The sequence below is a fragment of the Drosophila rhopaloa genome, unplaced genomic scaffold (genome assembly GCF_018152115.1).
Source record: "Drosophila rhopaloa isolate 14029-0021.01 unplaced genomic scaffold, ASM1815211v1 contig_155, whole genome shotgun sequence".
NCBI lineage: Eukaryota > Metazoa > Arthropoda > Insecta > Diptera > Drosophilidae > Drosophila > Drosophila rhopaloa.
Window position 1 is genome coordinate 5,033,288 of NW_025335034.1, and position 21,954 is coordinate 5,055,241.

General features: G+C 44.4%; 1 protein-coding gene across 2 annotated transcripts in view; it reads left to right on the forward strand.

The window, feature by feature from the left end:
- The window catches only part of LOC108048754 (serine-rich adhesin for platelets), a 40,063-nt gene that overhangs the window by 6,747 nt on the left and 11,362 nt on the right, over positions 1-21,954 (forward strand). For both annotated transcript variants that reach the window (XM_017129606.2, XM_017129608.2), the window contains exon 2: positions 19,232-19,599. In XM_017129606.2, coding sequence (XP_016985095.2) covers positions 19,232-19,599 — 368 coding nt within the window. The remainder of the gene's footprint in view (positions 1-19,231; positions 19,600-21,954) is intronic.

Consider the following 21,954-nt stretch of genomic DNA (forward strand, 5'->3'; position numbering starts at 1 on the left):
AAATTTAATTTTCCCGAGCCAAAAACGTGTTTGCAAATACCAATTCGAACGGCCGGCAGATGCGAGCTCTTTAAACGTGGGCGTTAGAACAAAAGCAAGGCGGGGAAAGCGCAAAATGTGCGTTGGGAATTCCATCTGTACGCTGTTGGAAAGCGGAAAACACGGACCAGTCAGCCAGTCAGCCAGTGAGACAGTCAGCGTGCGATCTCAGTTTATAGATTCGTTCCAGAAACCTGTACACGTAGCCAGCCTCGCTGGCACAGGTAAACAGCGGCACTAATCGGGGGCAGGGCAGGGGAGTTGGAATAGCAGGAGGAGGAGGAGGAGGTCCAGGAACCATCACAAACCCTGGGAAGACCATTACCTTGCATTACCATTGGAATTCCACAGCAGCAGCAGTTATACACAGAAAACAAACAAAGAAAAAACGACTACCAAATTGGTCATCATTTTTTCTAAAATGTCTGTTTTTTTTAATTTAAAAGACCAAATAAAAACCTCTTTATGCAAATACTTTTTATTATTTTAACCTATTCAAATTTGATGTTAAGATTTTGATGGTAAAAAATATACTATTAAAAAAAACTTTATTAAGGTACCATTTATCATTAACTATTTTTAAATCAACGCCATTCTTCTCTACCCAAAATTCGCCAGTAAAAAATTCAGCTGAAACAGATATTTCCGTTGAGTGTGTCTACCTTCTTGGCCTCGAAGACCAACTTGTTTCTCGGAATTTCATCGCAAGAACTTCAAGTGCTTTTCTGCCTGGTTTTTTGTTTTCGGGCAGCTTTAAGGTCCATCCAGACCTTCGCTTGGCATTACGTAAATGTGTGTTTGCGGCAAACAAATTGCAGAACGGGCCGAGCGGGAGGGAGGGAGGGGAAGGCAACCGGCAAAATGGGAAATGGAAACACTTTGTCGCCCATTGCCGCTGGTTTCATAATGCGGCCCTAATGTCTGCCTGTCTGTCCGCCCGTCTCGCCTGGAAGTGTCCTTCCTTTGCCGGCTGCCTTGTCTGTGTGCTGATTTCCGGACGACTGATTGCAACGGCAAGCCGTGTTTCATTTTTCACTCTCATTCATCTGGCAAACATCACGCAATGTCAGGCGACAGATGAGCCAAGAAGACTCGCCGCTTTTGACCCTGTCTCCGTTTTATGTGCTTTGTCTTGCGTCCTAGGTAAACACGGTTCCGGCCATCGTAAACCGCAAACTGTGAGCAAATGGTCCTGCCAAAATGTGCGCTATGTTGCCATGTTCCCATGTTGCATGCAACCCGTTCCCTTTCAACCCCCGAGGACTGCATTCATAATTCACCATTTTGGGGTGAGGTCTACTCACCTGGATGGCTGGAGGAAGCGTCAGTGCGAAAATTGCTTTGTTTGTGGCATAAAACAAGTTCTCCCGGCCCGGAATTGCCGGGGAACTCGCACCAGGGAAGTTAAGTGAAGGGAGAAAGGTCTGTCATGTGGCTGGGGAACAGCTGATGCGTTGATCAGATCGGGCTCATGTCATATGCAAATTAATCAGAACTTGGGTGTGTTTTATATGGGGTTAGGTTCCTAAGCCGTAATTGCATGGGAAATCCAAAATTAATGTCATTGAGCAGCTGCTTCAAACCCTTTACCGATTGTTCAACCTTGCCAATGCCGCATTAGATTCTTCGTTAGATTGACTACGATATAATAATATGGTGTTCTTGGCTGCCTTCCATATATATCTTATCTTCGCCATATGTTTACACACCAACCGATTACAGCCCAAGGTGCTGAACTACAGTGTTGTAACACTTGGCACGAGGCATTGGACTATTTATATTGTTTATTGCCGAAGATATCGATTTCAAGTGTGAGCTAAGGGAATTTTCAATAATTCCATAAGCATCTATCAACCTTGGGATCTTACTTAAGATCTTGGAGGATTATTACTGGGCCATGTTTAAGTATCAGATTTCCAATCTATCAGTTGTGATCGTTGAACACATATTTTGTGCTTTGCGACTGGAGATACTTGTTAATATATACTTATAATGGTTTTAAATTGTTATTATTTCTGAATAGATTATTATATTTGGAAAAGAAATAAGCTCTTACTTCTTCAAAAAATTGTACTTTCAAGATTTCTTAGCTAGATAGCTCTTTGATTCAAACCAAAGAAGAGATAGGAACAGTATTTAACTCCTTAGAAAGCATAAAATTGTCTCTATTTCTATTTGGTGTTATCATCACCTAGTAGACTTCAGGATATTAATAGCTGAAATTCCTTTATTAACCATTTATGTTCATGTTGTAGCTCATCCCTTAGGAGTGCCCTCTTCTGTTAAGTCACCTTCCGAACAGGAAACTGAATCTACTTTACCTTTTAACCCAGCACATCCCCTAGATATACCTGGCTTTGCTCACGTTCTCTACTCGGAAACTCAGGCAACAATCGCGTGATCTAATTCTCCGCTCTTTATCTTTTATTCATTGTGTGTCTGCCACCGTGGTTAAGTTTCCAGCTAAAAGTGCGGCATTTAGCCCGCTAAACGATGCCTGGGAGGGGGGTGTGTGCTTGCAACATTGCTACACCAACAATGGAACAAAGTCCCCTGGAGTCGCAATTCATTAGATACGAAACACGTTGCTCTGATTGCCGAGCATGTAACGGCTGAAACTACTGAAGGGGCTCAGCTTTTTCAGCAGCTTCTCGTCTGTTTTTTGTGCGCATTTTGTTGTATAAGTTTTACATGATTTTGTGAGCATGTTCGGGGGAATGCGTGAAGATGGAAATGAACAAAAAACACAAAAAAGGGGCTGAGGCAGATACACATACACTCGCTGTGGAGGCTGGGCACTGGCAGTTTGACTGACATCATTTCCGATGTTTATCTTTTCATGTTAACAACTGTAGCAAGCGAGGAAGGCATACGACATGAGGCACAAACAATCTAAATCCTTTGCAACAGCAAGAACAACAATGAGCCTTGCCTTTCGGGTCAAGAGCTGGCTTAGCTTTTCCCTAGTTTATTTTCACTTTTTTTTCGGAAGGCTAAACGGATAAAAATGAGAACTCAATCCAATTCCCCCTGGCAACGTAAGAGTGTTTGTGGTGAATTGAAATTCTATTTTCTAGAGTACATTGACCTAAATTCGGTTTAGATTCAATGAAGTGTCCACTGGAGGATTTTGGGAAAACTTGTTGCGTCTGCCGTTGCTTTCACTTGATTTGCATAAAGACAAGACGCCTGCAACGGTAAAAATCATTTTCAATAAGCGAGGAAAACCTGAACCGCCGAGCAGAATCTCTCTGGGGAATGGGGCTTGCGCAAGCCGAGAGCCTCTTATGCAGCCGCCCCGTAATGGCCAATTAAGCCGCGTCATGCCGTCAACCAGTCAGTCAACCCAGTCAGTCCGCATAAGCTGCATTTGATCAGCCCGAGCGGGAAGCCGAGTGCGTGGGACCTGCCATCGAAGTCGCATCCATTTTGAGACCAGATGCCAAGTCATGGCTGCCCCATTTGGAGCCGGAATTCGGAGTTGCACGCTCAAAAGAGTGGGAGGCCACGCATTGCAAGCTTAAAAAAAGAAAAGCTCCGAGCCAGGAAAACGAGCAACAGACATTTATGCCTCCCTCATGCGAAAGGCAGGTGGGCAGGTTTTTTGGGGAGCCGGTGGAAGTTGCTCAGGCATAACACCATGCCCTACGGATTAATTACGCACATGTGTGAGCGGGTGAGCCTGCCTTAGGGCTATCATTTACGCTAAATGCACACTGAAAACTGTAATTAGATTGTCTATGCCCGCAAATCCAGCCTGGCACTTGAGATGAAACCCCGGCCGGAGCAGCTGGAGGTGCTGCCATTAGGGGTTGCAGCCCCTGTCTAATTCATAGCTGCTTTAATGCGCTTAAGCCGAAAACCAGATAGAGATACATTCGGAGTTGCTCCAGCAGCTACAGATACAGATACTTGAGTTCGACACGTGGGCTAGGCCGACAGATGTGAGCCGAGATCTCCCAGTTGGATAGGCTGGCAAATGGGCATATGTTGCGGTTTCAGCCACATTCCAGTTCAGCCAATTCAAGGTTTCATAAAGTTCAGGAAAACCAATCCCAAACCGATTAAAACCAAAGCTGGCAGATTGAAATCTAGAAAGAGAGAGAAACCAAGTACTCTGGCTCTGAATCTGAATCTGAATCTGACTCCCAACGATGATGGCGTCGGCCACCAAAGATGCCGACGTTTAGATATTGGCTACATTGTGCGGCCATTGTATCTCAGAGATACCCAGATACACACACACAGCTCCAAGCCCACAACCGCAGAAAAAAAGCTCCGATGCTGAAATCGTGTTTGGGATGCCGGAGTTTTCGTTTTCGGGATGCCCGCCTTGACTTGTCTGCGGTGTAGGACCAGAAGTTCAGCACGAAATGCAATTACAATGGCCTGACATTAGGGCAAATCGAGAAGATACATGCCGCAGTTCGATGGACCGGGCCAGATAGAGTTGGGGAGCCGCATTTTTGTGCGGCCATGGAAGTGGAGAATGATTACAAAGCTGCCAAGCGGAAGAGACGTAAATTATGTTATAACCCACGACGGATATGGCGAAGAAAGACAGGCAGGGAAAGCCGGTCTTGAGCTGGCAGATTGTTTATCCATCGGACGACTATACATATATCTGGAGTTGTATACATTAGCTGGCGATTCCTTAATACTCGTAGCTAAACGAAGTCACTCAGCAATCATTGAACTGCAGTAACAGTTAACCCAACGAGCAGCACACACAATCGAAAGCTGTTGCTCTTTGTTTAGACAGCCAAATGCAGACCATCCATCAATTGGCTGCTTTTGTTTCGGGCCGCACTTCAATGGGCCGTAAAGAGAGCTACGGATCCGGATGAGGAAGCGGAGTTTCTCCGCCCATTAAATTCGCAGTGGGTCAAACAGCAGTCAGGAACAGCTGTGTGGTTATGCTGCTCTGGGTGATTAGTGCACGGGAGGGAGGTTTGCGCAGCAGCCGGCACTCAAAGTGTCATCGAAAGGATTCGCATCGGAAGGAAATGCCGCATAATTGTTTAACAATGCAACAGAACACAATAATCAACTCGGGATTCAATCCCGTCGCCGTTCAACCCTCGATGTTTGCCCTAATTTTTTGTTAGCATTGAATATTGTTTAGCGTTTCCCTCGCCGTTTTTATGGGCCCCTGCCACTTGGCACATCCGGTGATGGCGCTAGCTGAAAAAAGCAGAACTGTCACAACCGGAAATGCAACCTGGCGTTTCGATTTGATTCGAAATCGAAGTATGTGTACAATGCCATTCTAATGAGCAGTTTAGCCCCCGTTTATGGGCTAAAAAGGGGGCGGGGCCAGCGAATGCGTGCGCTGCATTAATGAAGGCATAAAACGTTCGTTGGTCCGTCAGCTCGAATGAATTGCTGCTTAAGCAGTCCAAACACAACAAATTGTGGCAATAAACGAACGCCAGAGATCAGCGAAAGTTCACGGCTTCAATTTTAATGAGCCCGCTGACCCATTTTCGCGACATGAGAAGGGGAGTTTGCATTGTTTTGCAATTGCCGTGGGTGAAAGGGGCGGCCAGGGGAGGAGTGGGGCGCACGGGACGGAGTTCAATAAACTTACCGCATCAGAAGTGCTCCAGTGAAATCCCCACAGCCGCGACAGCTGTTGTTGCGCTTCAGCGGCAATCTGCGTCGACCCCTGCACTAAGAAAAAAATGTTTTCACATTTACACCGGTGACAAATTAATGATTAAACATGTAAATCGATCACAAGATTACAGTAAAATTGTTTATGTTAATTAAAACGAGGATAAAAATCACAGTATCTCTTATTATTTGCCAAAAACAAATATTTTTTGTACTGACAAAGAAAATCTGTATATAATAACTCAGATGTCAGCATAAACTGCACACTGAAGTATTCTTATTATTCCATTATTACTTCGTTGGAAAAACTTAATGAAAATAAAGAGAAATAAATGAACTGTGGTACAAATGTGATTTCTTATTCAATATTGTGATCTTTTGTTTGACATAATCTCAGTGCTTAAAAATGCTTAAGTACTGAATTTATTATCGCATTTAAAAGTCTTGTTTTGGCTCAGTGTGATCCTCGCACACTCTTATTCGATCTGTGGGCTGCTGCGACCGCCCCCGTTCCGCCTGCTTGTTTGTCGCTTTTTTATGTGTGATGCTAAATGCATTTCAGATCCACAATAAATAAATTCCGTGCGCTCAAAACATGTCAAGAGCAACGACACACAAGCTCCACCCAAAAAAACAAAAACTTGGGTCCTCCCTTCGCGGCATTTGAAAGTGTAAATGAATTTGTTCTTAATTATTATGATACTCCGTTCAAAGCCCATTGGCAATTTGGAGATCGCAAAGGGAAACAGAAGACGTCCAAGATTCGTTGGCATTGATTTACGAGAACCGAAATGGAGGGGAGCCAAAGGGTGAGCCGTATTCAAGATGCATGAATTGCTTTTTATGTGGCGGCAAAAATTGTTGGGAAACATGGAAAAAAGTCGGGAGAGAGCAGAAACATGGAGGAAATTTGTTTCTTTAGTTATCTAACGCCCTGGGAAAATGTTTTCTTTGATGCCAGACACAATGGCGAATGATGGATTTGTTGAATTTCAACAGCAACGTGTGAACTACGGGGAACCAGACGAGAAATTCGAGATTTTGTGGACTTAAGAAAACTGATGATTGCGCGCCCAGGGAATTGCTATAGAAATGCCCAGATTTGGAGCATTCCAATTTGACTTAACTATAAATAATTGGCATCAATTGACCTACTTAATGTTTGCCTTAACCTCAGACTAATCCCTGGTAATATCCCGGATACTTAATGGTTTTTTATACCGCCAGATTAGTAGAGAATCTCTGAATTTTCATTAATTATCTCGTCGTATTAATTTCCATCTTCCATTTGTGTTTTCTCTTTGGACTCAACCGAAATTTATGGTCCACTCGCTGTTTATTTTATTACTAATAGATTCTTTATTTTATCTGCTGCATTTCATTCTTCCCCGGTTTCGTTTCCTTTTCTTTATTGATTTTCTCCCAATCTCAGCTGATTTATGCGCTTGAAAATTGATTTAGCATTAGTGGCGGCCGAGCGGTAAAGCCATTAAAGGCGACATTAAGGGCCGGTTTCAAGTGTCCTTATCAGCAGTAGTCCAGCCACTCCACACTCCCTCGCCGACCATATTGCATGGTATCCTGTTGGTGTCAAAGTGGCGGAGAAGTCGTAAATTTGAAAGCAGTTCGCTGATATGACAAGTGACTCCAAATGCTTTATGGACATGTGTTGCCTAATTTATGTTTCAATAAGTAAGGCCCCAACCCAGCCATTCTCCGCCCCCGGGGGACATAAAAATGTCATAATATCCGATGAAAACGCATTGCAACAAATAATTAATTGAATTGAACAACTGGGAAAGGGGATGAGGGCATTGCAACTGTTTCTCTCCTCTTTTTATGGCGGAGAAAATTGAGGAAAATGTTCATTTACCTCCCATATATGAGCTCATGCTGGTAGACATGTTTGGGCTAATAAATCAAAATTAATTTCTTCATTGGAAAGTTCTCTACGGGGAATTTGTTGACAGGCGGCCTTTAGAGAGCTTTGTGCCATTGATTCCATTTGCTTTGGCAATCTGCAATCTATTTTCGAGATTATGTTGACAAACTCGCACTCACATGTGACCTTTACGATAAGTCCGATGATGTGTGTTGTCTGGCCTTATCGGCACTTTGATCGGCATTTGATTTTGTCACCGTTACAGGTGATAATAAAACGCGAACAAATCATTTACGGCTCAACTAACTGGTTTCAGCCGTGGATCGAGTTTTCTGAGCCACGGTTTTATGACCATACATTTCCATAAACAACAGTAAACCGTGCCTAATGCAGCCATCAAACCGTTCTTATCGCTCCCCAGCGAACGATATTTTAAAAGCCATTATGGCATTTTCGGGTTAATTTCGAATTTTTCAATATTTTTATGTGAAAAGCGCTTCAGTAGAACTCGCTTTATCAGTTTTGTCTGTCGTTTATTGTTTGTTTGTTTCCTGTCCGAACACTGTGACAGGAAAATTGTCAAAGTGTTGACAGCCGAGAGCGGCCCATCGAAACCTCAAAAAAGAAAAATAAAATTGAAAACGTATGTGCCGAAGCCAAAGATTATATATACAACAGATACAGATACTTGCCAGCAAGTTGAGGACAAATATTTGCGCTTGGCGCAGTCGAAATGTTTACAATTTATTTACAATTTCATTATTAACGCTGCGCTGTTTGCCTTTCCATTGGATGCGTTGTTTGCCGAAGACATTAACGACACCATCGTCGCATAATGAGGCAATAATTATGTTTGAGATAGCGCTGCGTCAAAGACAATGGTTTGTCTTGGACACCATTCCCATCTCTCATCTCTCCACCGGAGCTTGCCACAAGTTTGTGGTGTCTCAAGGACCCAACACTCGTGCGGCAGTCAGACGTGGAAAAGGAGTTGGAGCAGGAAGATGAGGTGGGGTTGAAGGAGCTGGAGGCAGGGACTGCCTGCAAGAGATTAGCGCTAAACGGGTATCACTACTAGTATCTTTACACAGGGAAATATCTTATGTTCTTTCAAATTAATATTTGAATATTTGGCTGTGTATTATATTAGTTTAAAATAGTAAAATATAAATTTAATTGCAAAATACAAAAATTTGTTTTAATATTTTCTGCCTATCGAATATTATGATAATGTACAAGAAATTTGAAACCAATCAATGTAAGTGGGACACATTAATCTGTCATTATCTTGAAGAAATTATTTTTTTCTTTACATATGGGATTAACTTGTAATATACGAACATTTGCGAATTATTATCTTGACAGGCCTCAGAAAACAACCCATTTACTGGATCTTTTGTGATAGCATTTCTGGTACTTTTTCGCTGTGTATTCCTCGCGGCAGTCATCTTGTGCCCATCTCGGCTGTCAACGCACCTAAACAGACACCTTAAATTGCAGATCTTTAGCACTTGATATGAGCCCGGGGAACGAAGACATCGTCAGCACTTCGTGGCTTCCTGCTGGCTGCCTCCTCTGTTATCCATTTACTGTGGCTGTATCTCTCTGTTGCTATTTCCCTGTCTGCCGATTATCTCGAAATTGTCGTCTGCATTTAATGGCAAGCGATAAACATTTGCGCCATGGCCTGGTCTGATCTGACTCGACTCATAGTTTTCCTATGCAAATCAGAGTCGCATTCGCATTCCCGGCAAATTTTTGGGAAAGTTGACACAATTTGAACCCCCAACCAGCCGCTCTGAAACAAATAACATTGCCGGTCTTTGGGGCTAAAACCGTGAGCAGCGTTTTGCCTTTCACTTGGCCAGGCTCACAGCCCGGAGTCCCAAACGGCCAACACCTTGCCAGCCACATTCGGCTAATCGCCACCCGACCATCTGCGGAGGAGTCCTCGGCCACAATCTCGACATTATTTTCCATGGACAGCTCTTCGCTCGGCGACAATGCGGAAAAACAACTTTCGCAAATTCTTTAAATTGAAATGGGTGTCGTAGGTGGGACAAGAATGCAGGCCATCAAAAATTCTAGTGGTTAAACAAGAATTTAGCTAGAGTTTCAATGATAAGGAATAGTCATTCCAAGAATTTGAGACTAGAAAAAAACATTTACTATTAATTTATTTTTCCATAAATACTATTAGGAAAATGTAGACATTAATTAGTTTACTCTTCAGCAAAGGTTTTTAAAACTTATTTAGTTACTTTATTGTGTTAAGAAAAAGCCTACTTGATACTTTCTTCTCAGTAAGAAACTTTGATCATTAGCCTGAGACCAATTTTTCATACTGATCTGCGATCTCTGCTGTCTGGCTTTCACTTTGTCCTTGTTCTGGTATCTCTCATCCTCCCCCAAGGCCCATCTTTGGCTGACTTTCTAATAAACAAATTGTTGTCGATGTCGCGATGTTGGTTTCGTCCGATAGTCTGAGTTTAATTAACCGCAGCAGCTGCCAGCCAAGAGGAGCTGGTAAAAACTAACTGGCACATTGCCGCTGGGAGGGGGGGTAACTAGATCCGATGTGGTTTCTCTGTTAGACGCTCGACTAACTTCATTGGACCAACTTAGCGTGGCTGCGTTTTGGCGCTTTGTCACCTGAGAGGCCGTAGTCATCGGATCTGCCCCGGGGATCCGAATCATATCTCCTCCGGCCGCAGAGTTCAGAAGTTCAGCCAGAGCATGGAAACTTTCTAAAAACGTTCGTGCAACAAGGCAGTTGACAGTCTGGCAATTTGTGTTTGCCCCTGCGAGAGATACGGTAATGTTGCACCAGCAATCTCGATGTTTGCCCCAGCAATTAGCAGCCTCAGTGGCAGTGCAGTAGCCGTGATTATCACCTACCGCCCCACTCCCCCTGCGAATGCAAATATTTACCCGAGGCCCTCAAGGGTTGACATTGACGCAAGAAGACCGTGAGGCCGCAAGGATGCGAAAGGAGTGTAATTCAATCGTCGGCAGGGCTTCTTCCCTGTTCGGGGGTCGAACTTGGAACGTCTTGAAGGGGTCGCAGGAAACCATAAAAATCAGCCATATGAGAAATGAATGATGAGCGAGGAATGGGAATGCCTTGGGTTTCATTCACAGGAATGCACGTTCCCAGGACTTGAGGGTAGCTGTGTTTGCCGAAGGACTCTTCTCGGTCCTCGCTCCTCGGTTCCTGTTTGCTACCTGCCTGGGAAATACTCGCCGGCACTTTTTCTGCCGTTTGCTTTTGAGGGGAATGTTTCCTCTGTTCCGCCGGCTTGTTGTTTGTTTTAGCTCTCAGCCCGGCTTCCCTGCAGTCTCCTTGTCCGCACCTTTGGCAGGCAGTTCAGCGGGCAAAGTGTTGCCAAAATGTTTGCAGCATTTCCTGTTGTCTACTGAGGGGCGTTGTCGCTGCAAAGTTTCGTCTTTTAACTTTTAGCACGTGTCAGAGGAGAAAAAATGCAGAACTTTTTCGTATAAAAATAAACCGTCGTGAGGCAGTGAAACTGTGAAGAAGCCTTGCCTGAATTTAATACCCTCGGAGGGGAGTCCCCTTGAAAAGTCAGACTGCCTGGCACTCGCACACGCTGTTGGCCATGGCTAAAGTGTCCCTGTAGGCTCTTACCATTGTTCCTGCCTGGGCTGGAGTGAAAAATGTTAATGCAAAATGCATTACGCCGCCCGCTTGAACTCCGGGTGCCAGACACTCCAAAGACTGCGGATCGGGAGTTGGGGCAGGGTGACACTAGGCCACTTCTGGCCAAGTGCTGGTGCATAATAGAAATTCCAGGACAGTCGCAGGCTCATGTCACTCCGGCCCGGCTAAGCATTTAATTAGTATTTATAGTGCTGTAGCTCGCATAAATTCAGATGCAAATGCGAGTGCGAGTTATGTTTCAATTGCCGGAGCTGGTAACCTTATATCTTGACTTTGATTAGGCTGTCTCATTCAGACCAATTAGCAGGCTGACTTGTCTGGGGATTGGATTAGTTACCAGGAAGCCGAGGTTCCCCGTTAATAAACAAAGACCAGAATTGCTGAGGCAGCGTTATGGTGATGAAGATGGCCTGCTTAATAAACTTTACATGGAAGCCATTAAACCAACCAAGTGCATAAACGCCTGGGAAAGTGTTAATAGCATAAATTGCCAGACACTTTGTCTGAAAGTAATTACTTTAGGTGGGTGCATATTAAGATAGACAAAACATATGTTACTACTAATTACTGAGAGGTGTTAAAAGTTAAGTATGTCATAAGAAAATATGCCTAAAGTAACACCCCTGAGTTGCATAAGAATTTCATATGACCCATTGGAATTCATTTGAGTTTGTAGTTTTTTCGCTTATTTATAGTTCAAAGCTAGACAAAAAGCCTTTGGCATTATCTCCACTGTCATACATATATGCAATCATGGCTGTAACTACTGTTGGTCCAGCTCAGTTCTCAAGCTTTTAAGACAGCCCAAAGCCGTGGTTCAAGGTTGCCAGTGGAACGCAGTGTATTTACCAATATGTAAATCTCCCTTTGCCCCTTCGACGGTTTCCAATGAATAGCAAATAAGAATCCATCCATTCGTCCGAGCATTCCGCACTGATCGATACCTTCGCTACCCAGCCAAATACATATGCCTCAACGGGGGGCACTTAGGAGCCCTCGACTGAACTCGACTCGACTCAAGACTCTTCCACGAAATGGCGAAACCCGTTTTGGGTCTCAGCCTCTCCGGACCGAGTGTCTTTCAATTGTATTCAATGCTAACTCAATTGCTCTGGCCCAGGGCTATATGGCTATATGGCCGCAGCTTTGGCTGTCTAACCATTTCCATTTCCCCTGGCAGGGGCAATTGAGGCACACTCGAGTGGGAGGCATGGGGTGGGCAATTTGTTTTCCTAGATCTGAGACAAAGGAGGCGAGACAAAAAGCGGAGACACAAAAAGAAAACGACTTACTTAGCGTCTTGGCGATGGTTCATGGGAATATGGGAATGTGAATGGGATAGGTCCTGGACCTAAGCCCAAACCGGATGTGGCGCATCGCTCAATGGCTGCCTTTCACTTCCTCCCTATCTGTTTTCAAGTTCAAGTCAAACATTGGCCATAATCCCCGCGCGTCAGCTGCGCCACTTTTTATGCTCGCACATCGCACAATATTTGAATAAACCACAGAAGGCAGGCTCCGAATGCCCAAAATCTCCAAAAATAAGAGGTGCCAAGGCAAATGAGCTGTTAAAAATAAAGGGAGCCGAAAGCCGGAAAATGTCGCCGCGTGGGAGAGTGGAAGGAAGGGAAATCCCCGCCAAAGTGGTTGCCACTCTCCGAGTAAATCCTCTTCGCACACATCTGGCGAGGCGGAGGGGACGTGAAAAACTGTCGAGCCCCGAACATTTTTGGGCATTCAATTTAATTTTAGACACAAAACCCAATAAAATTGCTGCCGCCGCTGGTGCTGGGTGCATTTATTTTTGTTTTCACCCCGCAGCCGAGCACTTCCGCAGGGTTGGAGGAAAACCGGGGAAAAGGCGCTCGATGAGGATGCAGTTCTTAATGATATCAGTCGCGCTGATCACGGGCTCTTCTGCTCGGCGTTCTCCTCACCGCCCGTAGTCGATGGAATTTTAAGTAAACTTATCCCGCGGGTACTCGCTGAAAAACGCATGTCACTTAAATTTATTGGCCGCAACAACAACTGCAACTGGGAAAACCAACAGCGAACAGCGGCATTTGGTGAGATGCATTTTTCATTCAATTTCCAGTCTCGTCTGCTGCATTTTATGTTCGCCCGGGGGCTGTAAAATCGATTGATAGACACGGCTCATGATTGAAATCGATCGCCTAGGGGGCGCACAGCAGCAGTACGTCTGCGGGGGCGGACCTCAAATGTTTAGGAGCACATTTTACGTATTCGTTTAATTACTTTACATGGCCGTAAAGTCATAAAGTCAGCCCCATCTCCAGCCATTTCATAATTAAGCCCTGGCGGAAGTCAAGTCTTACTTAATCAAACCGAAACCCCGACTCGATGTCTTATTAATTGGAGCGCAAAACGGGCAGAAGACAAAAAATACGCTAATTGCTATCACGACATGTGCTTGAGGTCAATTAATTTAAATAAAAGCCATCCGATGGCCTAAAGAAAAGCGGACTTAATTAAAATTGCGGGAAGCCGTCATCGATAGGTTTGTGGGGAGAAAAAAAAGTAGCTCAATTGTATCTAAATATGAATCATCGTCTGTTGACTAAAGTGTTGTTTTAGTTGCTTTCTAAGAAATTGTGTTGATAAAACTGAGGAAACTTATAGATAGTAAAATGTGTAGTGCTACTGGGACAAATATTTCGCATCCATCATTTAAAAATTTCCATCAAAGCAATCATATCTTTAGATTGTCATTTAAACTTTGATTATTTCTTATATTTTCAGCTAATTTTTAAGATTGTCTTTAATGTTTATTTTGCATATTCTGAGCACATTGTTAAATAAAGACAGGTATTTGTACAAATCCTGTCCCTACTTATCAAATCAGATTAAAACTGCCAAAGATTACTCATAAGCTAGAGATTATGTGCCCGCTTATATAGCACGGATAATTACGTGAAACTATTTTTGATATGCCTGAAAAGGACATGCCACAGAATTTGACATCACTTTAATCTTTAATCCTCTTTAAGCCCAATGAATCGTGCGTTATCTGTCATCGGGAGACCCAGTGAAAAGAGTTCACCCTCGCACATAATTCAGATCATTACTCCTGGCCCGGCTTACTCACTTTCTCCCAATCCACTCACCTCACCCTCTCATGCCAACCACATTGACCTTTTATGGCCGTGGGCTTGGCAAATCAGAATCACGTGACTTGCCCATTTTTATTGGCAATGCGTTCGCGTGGGTGTGCCGGCCTGCTTTCCATTGATAGTGGGCTCCAGGAGGGGTTAAGAGGTTGCGGAGGGCATAAATCAGATTTAATAGTGCAGCTGGGAAAGACGAGTCGCCAGTGTCTTCGCCAAAAAACGCAGAAGTGACTGGGATACGCATATGGGACTTAGCAGTCCGTTTAATGAGATTTCCAGTCGGAAGAGCAACGAGCGAAACCAATTTTATTTGCCATTTCTGTCAACATTTCGCAGTGGCATTGTTTTGTTCCGCTGTTTTTTTTTCATATGGCTGGCAACATTTTTACTGTCGCATTACGTGCAACATTTGCCCGTTGATTGCTTGGGGTAGCAATGCCGCCCCTGCCCCTCATCCCTTAACCACCCGGGGGCATTGCATAAATTTGTCTAGCTGTTGTTGCTGTTGCTGGCTCTACAATTTATGCGCTTGTGGCGCCCCAAAATGTGGCGGTGGCTCTGTTGTTCGCTTGCCGAAAATTTGCTAAAATACAACCTAAAATAGCAACCCCAACCGAGAAAATCCGAAAGCAAAAACTTTTGGCCATAAAGCACATGTGACTACCACATCAGCATCTCGTTGCTCATTGCGTATGGCTGTGTTTTCCAAAATGTATTTGTTTATTTTGCAGTTTTTGTGCAGCACATTTCCCGCTCCCGGCGGCTTTAAGCTTTCCTCGACCTGACAAAATCTTTCCTCATAAATCATCCCGGAGCTGAATGCTGAAAATCGTCTGTGATAAGAGCATGGCTTTTCCGGCAGAGCATTTATAAAAAATGTATGGCATTTTTCTGTACTTTCCTTTGGTAAATAAACCACGAAAGTTACCAAAGGAATTTACATTATGCAGCCTAAAAGGAATCTTTGTTGGTAATATGTGGAGCTCAAGCTTAGATTGATGACTGTCCCCCAAAGTTATCAACTCAGTAATGCTATTTTGGTCTTTTTGAAGACAGGTCTGTCATAATTTTTGTGCTTAAATTAAGCTGATTTTTTAAACTGAATGTACAGGGATCCAAAGATTTATAGTTTCGGTCCTAGCTTTCTAAAGCTGTGGATCTCTTTTGTATTCCCTCACCGTACAAATGTTTTTTAATATAGACTAAAAAGACGAACAAAAATGTGTTTTATATCTTTTTATGGTTTGCTTTATTACCTTATCATTTTATAACAAATCGCCTTCATTTTTATAGCATCGTTTACTTTTTTAGAGCAGCCTAAAGGAAACATGTATCCACCACTTAAAAGAGCATTCACTCGTCTGCAATCCAAACCAATCTTCTCTTCTTTGACTTGCTTTTCTATACATAATTAATTTATCACTTGGCGTTCATTTTTATCGCATCGGATGTCGCAGGACCTTCATTTCCCGTTGTCCCCCCTGGAGGCCGAGCCCAAATGTGACCCGTAATTGCTTTAAATGCCATTACGACACTTACGCACAGCACGGCTGGAGTTCGGATGTCCACGTTCTGAGTCTGGCTGCCAGCCAGAATTCGAGGGCCAAGGGCAGCAGTCAGTCTTTAATTTCCCTGGCTGCGCCTGCAATTGTTTTCGCTTTAAATAATTAAATTAAAGTGGGCAGTCAACTGATTGGAGGAGCCTCCTCCGACGGAGGAGGAACTCGCTCCCGACTGCCACTCGATGCAATTGTTTTCGGCTGGGGAGCTAGAGAGCCGGGCAGAAAACGAACGAAAAGCGAGGCCAACGACCTCTAACCTGGTGCAATCAGCGTAATTAAGGCAGCAACGGCATTCGCCGAGGATGGCTTATAAATCATTTATTGCCAAGACATTATCGCCATCGACTGCTGGTACACGTAGCCACCTCGTTTTCAGCCCACTCCGCCCCCTTAGAACTCGTTTTGCGCAAATTATGCTATGCTACGCGTTAGTCTATGACAGATTGTATCTGCGAGATACACAGCATAGCCGTCGTAGATGCCGACGTGCCGGCGCAGCTTTTATGCTGCACGTCCCAACACCCCCTCTCCCACCCTCACTCACGCCCAATCCCGGTGTCAATTTATGGCCAGGGTAAATACCGAAACGAGTCAGCACCGACTTTGGACCAGCTGGTTCGGTTCCTTCGCTCTGTTCGTTCTCTTGGCCAACATCTTGTGCAAATCTCATTTATTTGCGGCTTTGCCATAGTCACACACGAGTTGGAGTATCTGCCGCCACATAGCATTTCATACGTGTCAATGTGCCTGGCCTTGGCGAATGCACTTTTGATATATTGGCTCTGGGCTTATTGGTTTTCCATCTGGCGCACATCATCGCGTCTGTTGGATTACATTGCTTGATGGAGGGGATGGGGCACTTTGATTTGCGGCCTCCTATAAATTTCATCGCGTTTGACATGGCAATCGAGGGATGTCAACAGAAGGCAGGCGCCAAGTTACAAACAGCATGGTAATCGGATACCCCGATGTGGATGATCTCTTTGAGGTATGCAAAATTAGCTAAGAAAGCTCGAGAGCATAGAAAATCCAAAAAAAGCTCTTGTTTAATAGTTATGCAAATCCTTTCAAACGGTTGTTAAACCAATCTTTAGAGGCCTTCCAGTATTCATATTGAATGCTTAGTCATTTTATTCATTGAACTAAATAAATAACTCCGAATTTGTTTATTAAGGGTGTCTGCTCTTCGACTTGGTCCAATTTAACCACAAATCACTTCAAACATGTTTGACAATTCTCGTTGGATAACGGCTAAATCGCCATAAAAGTGTATAATAGCCATATAGAGGCCGCAAGCCTTATATAGCCAAGATTGTGGTTTTGGCCAGGCTATGATCTCCGTCCTGTCAGTTTGGAAATAGTTTAAGGCAGTCTCCAGTCGGGATTCGTGGCAATCTCGGAGAGCAACGATGGCAATCTAGCCAGGCCAAGCCAAGCCAAGCCAAGCCTTTGTGTACATAAGCGTATGTGCAAAGACATTCTTGTACATGACTCATAAATAATGTGCAATGGCATGGCCATGGTCGTCACCCAGACGTGACGACGCCTCCTCCGTTTGCCGCTCCTCTGGGCCCTGCAACCATATTTTGAGGAAAATAATTTTTGCCAAGTTAATTTGCCATTTCCGGCGACGACTGCTGTCAGCTTCCGTTTGGGAAGGCAGAGGGGAATCCCCCGTTTGCACCTGAGCATGCTTAATTGAATTTCGCATTTGGCCGAAATTAACAGCCAGTGCAGAAGAATTTGTTTATTTTGAGTGGCTTTTATTTCTGGCTCGGCTGGCAGGGGTCAGCACAGAGCTCGCTCCGGATTCTGTGCGTGCCAATGTCTGCGCACTTGAAATGGCTATGGCTAATGGGGAAAGAGGCACGGGCATGTGGCATGTGGCCGTTGGCATTGCTTTCTGTCCCAGACTCAGACCCATGCGTCTTCCAGTGGCGCACTGAACGTCAAAATGCGGCCCCGTTGCCATAAAATTGCCTGAATTTAGCGCTAGGTTGCCGCCGTTTCTCTAGCCCATCTCCAGTGCCTGGCAGCGGTCCAGCCTTGTCTCCATCTCCATCTCCGTCTCCTTTGCCATCTCCATCTCCGACTGGGCCTACATTCCCGCTCCATCCCGGTTTCCATCGCCATGTCAAGTGTCTTTGCTCTGGGCTTGTTAATCTACGAGTGGCTGCTTCTGCTCTTGCTTCTGCTTCTGCTCCGACTGATGTTGCTTCCTGGTAGTTGGTGCTCCCCGGGCTTTGTTTTCATTACCGACCAAGTCCACATGGCGGCCTATTAAATGCAAAAAGTGCAGACAGCCAGAAAGACAAACGGTCGCCTGGGCCTCCGCCATCCCGCCACTCCCCCAGTGATTCCACAAACTGGCCACCACTGTCATGAGAATTAAATATGCAAGTTGCAGGAGCCCCCTGTTTGCTGCCCAGCTCCATGGCATGTGGCTGGGTTATTAAAGTTAATTACAATTTTTCATGGCATTCATTTTTTCTCGTAACGATAATTCAGATTCTTTTTTATACAGTGTCCTTGCTCTGTGGCGATTTTTCCACTCTATTAATTTTCGCATTGATTTATTTGCGGCACCGCGTTGCTGCTGCTCTCTTTGTTTACAGACTGCAAAATCGGCGGAGGAGCGATCACCATGTGGGCTAAATTGAAACAGCATCGATGGGTGGGGTGGGTTTGGCCATTTCTCGGGGGAAAATTCAGTAGAGGAGCGCACTGGAGCAGACACGCAGCTGGGCGGTCATGCTGTTTCTATTAGATTACATGAAAAGCTCTTTGATTATCTGCTGATGATAGTGATCGATGCTGGAATTAAATGGCAAGAGATGAAAGCCGCCTCTGATCTCGTCGTGGAATATTAAAAACAGATTATTTGCACTTGGGGAAAGATAGCCAAAGTGCAACTCTGAACTTAAAGTTAACTTCCTATTAAGATGAAAAATATAAGCTTGATGAAAGAAATATGTTAAAGAATTGAAAAGCCATTGCAAGATAAGAGTACAAAATCTGAACTCAATGCTAACTGCCTCTCAAGATGAAGGAATTATGTAAAACAATTATTTTGATTATTCCTAACATTTTTCCATATGGAGTTATTTGGGTGGCTATAAGTTGTTGTCTTCAATGATAGATCTTTATAGTCAGATATAGTCAGACTTATGTTACTTAAAATTGTAAAAATATCATACTCATCGATGCTGACTTTAAATATATTATTTGGGTGCAACCGTATATATTAGCAACTTTCTTTAGCAATACATATTTATTCCTATCTTTTTTATAGTAAATCTAATTTATATTTTTCTTTAATTTTCAGCTGAAAGCGACCTGCTCACCTTTGCACAGCGCAAGCAGCACTTCCAGACGGACAAGTCATTCCAGCAAGAGCTCTTCACCGGCGATTCGCGACCGCTGAGCGTCCGCCAGCTTTACACGGAGGCTGGGAAGGAACTGCCGGTGGCCGCCGGAGCCACGGCGGTGGCCCTCGCCTCCTTGGCCCACTCCCAGTCGCTGATCCCGTCCCGCTCCATCTCCTTCAACGGCGAGGTTGTGTCCAGCGACCACGAAGTCCTGCAGCTCAATGGATCCGCGGGAACGGAGGATCATCTGCTGTGCGTGTCGGACTTTGGAAATGCCAACCGCAAGCTGCGCACGCGCATCGATGCCGAGATCGAAATCCGTTTGGTGAGTACCCACTATTTTCCCGGGTTAACTGGTTCCCAAGCAACTGGTAACCGTTAGAGCCCAGTTTCTGGGTAGAGATGCTCGGCCTGCAGTTATGCTCTATGCATAAATAATACGTGTGTTGAACGGAACGGCCGCCCAAAAAACCAGACCAGCTCACAAACTACGACGACCTCATGTGTGTGGTCTTTGCGGCAGCCACTTCCTTCCATTCACCAGCTGGTTTGCCTCCAAAACCCCCTTTTGCCGGCCAACTGTCGTCCCAACAATCTGCTCCACATAGTCCACATGGCCACCCAATCATTGTCATGGCTCTTTGGTGCTGATGATGATGACGGCAATGGCGACGGGAACGGGAACGAGCAAACAGAGACCACACACCACACACAGCCCGGTCCCAACTCCATCATACATCGCCTATCTGAAGTTTGCTAATGGCCAACGAGGAGCAGCTCATGGCATGACTCCATCAGCGGCGCAGCAAATCATTTCGAGTTAGTTGACTCGTTTTAATTGCTCAACTGGCGTCCCACGCCATTGTGGCTTTACAAACTATGATGCAGTCGTTCGGGAAGATTTTGCAGTCTGCATTTGGGTTGAATAAATCCATTGAATCTTGACAGTTTTATTAGGCAATCTTAATTGGACATTGTTGGAGGTAGTCTGTAATATTGGGGGAGAATACGTTATAAGACGAACTTTTTAGCTTGTTCAGGTCACCGAAGTAAGGTTGTATTTAAAGAGCCCAAATAGTACTTTGTTTAAAGACAAGAGGATGCTCAACAATACAATTATTTAAGATTGATTAAGAAAAGGTTTTCCCTACATTTTACACAAACTTTAAGCACCGCTTTTTAATAAGATTGCCAAGATTGTTAAATTATATCGAACTAAATTACATACATTAATCCCTCCGACAGTTAGCAGAAGTTTATCTATCCCACAAAGCGTTTCAGCTCTAAGCCATTTAAATTGAAAAAATATCTAAGTATCACTTGGAAAAGCAGAGACTTTTCATTTAGTCTGCCTTGCACGTCGCCAGTTCTCTCAGCTCATATCAGAAAATTGCAGTTAATTTGAGCTAACGCGCTTTCCAGTCGTCCCATTTGGTCTCCGTCTCCGTCTCCGTCATCGTCGTTGTCTTTGTCGTGGCCGTCGTCTCTTGTTTATCTTTTAGCCGGGCCATTAGATAAGCTGTGCAAAGACAAACAGCCAATGGCCAATATCTGCAGACGGGGATGCCAATGGCAACGAACAGCAACTCCGGCAGCAAAATCGCCGCGACGATGACAACAACTCGGATCCCTGTTCAATAGGTTGCCAAACTTGTTTTGGCAAAAACAACGCCGGTTGTCAATCCCGGTCGACTGTCGCCAAGTCTCCTCTCCTCTGCCTTACTGTTTTTTGCCATCTCCAGCCGACTGTAGCTCCATTCTGTCGACTGCTTCTTAATAAAATGACTTTTAATCCTTTTCGCATTGCGTTTGACGTTAGTTGGCCTCAGCCTTCCGCTCCGATACACCCCAAAGAGATTCCCAAAGGAGATTCCCAAAGAAATCCAGACCTGGGTCCAGAGTCAAAGACGACGGCCTGGCCATTAGCGCTCTGCGGTTTATTGGTTACGGCAGCAACTATCTTCAAGATGGCCCGTTTGGGTGGCTGCTGTTGTTGTTGCCGTCTTGACGGCACTTAAATTGCATTATTATATACGGCTCGACATTTATGAGCAAATATTTTATCGTTAAAAGTTGGCCACATTTGCTCCGCGTCGTTCATTGAGGGAAAAGACGCAGAGCCGGAAAAAGAATTTGGCTGCTGCCCCCAAAGAAAGGAGAAAGAGCCCAGACTCAGACTCATTGTCGGATTCAGGCATTTCTTTATGGTCCGAGCTAGCTTACTTTGGCCATTGGAAATCTAGCTCAAGTGTCTTTTTATGTAGATTTTTCATGGAGTGGGTGGGTGTTACAGAGGCCAGCCGGGGGTTGGAAAACTGCTGAGTTGGGGAACTGTGTAAGCCCCCCATCCCGCAGTTATTTTTCAATTGTAACAATTGATTCGAGCAGTCGAATCGAAAATCAAATGAAACGATTGTGCTTTTTCTTTATGCGAGTAATTCACTTAAGACCAGCAGACAATTCGGCCTGGGGAATGTTTTTCAAAGCAGAGAAAAGAACATCAGTTTTAAAATTTCCTTCAAGTTATATACAGTTCTTTGATTTTTATTGATTGGAATTAAATTTATTGGTCTAAAAGTGTAGAAGGTTGTTTATCAAAAAAGAAAAAATATATACCGAATCTTTTCTGACCGTTCTAAAGGGCAGTGTACATTTATGTTTTTGGAAAGTAATTTCCTTC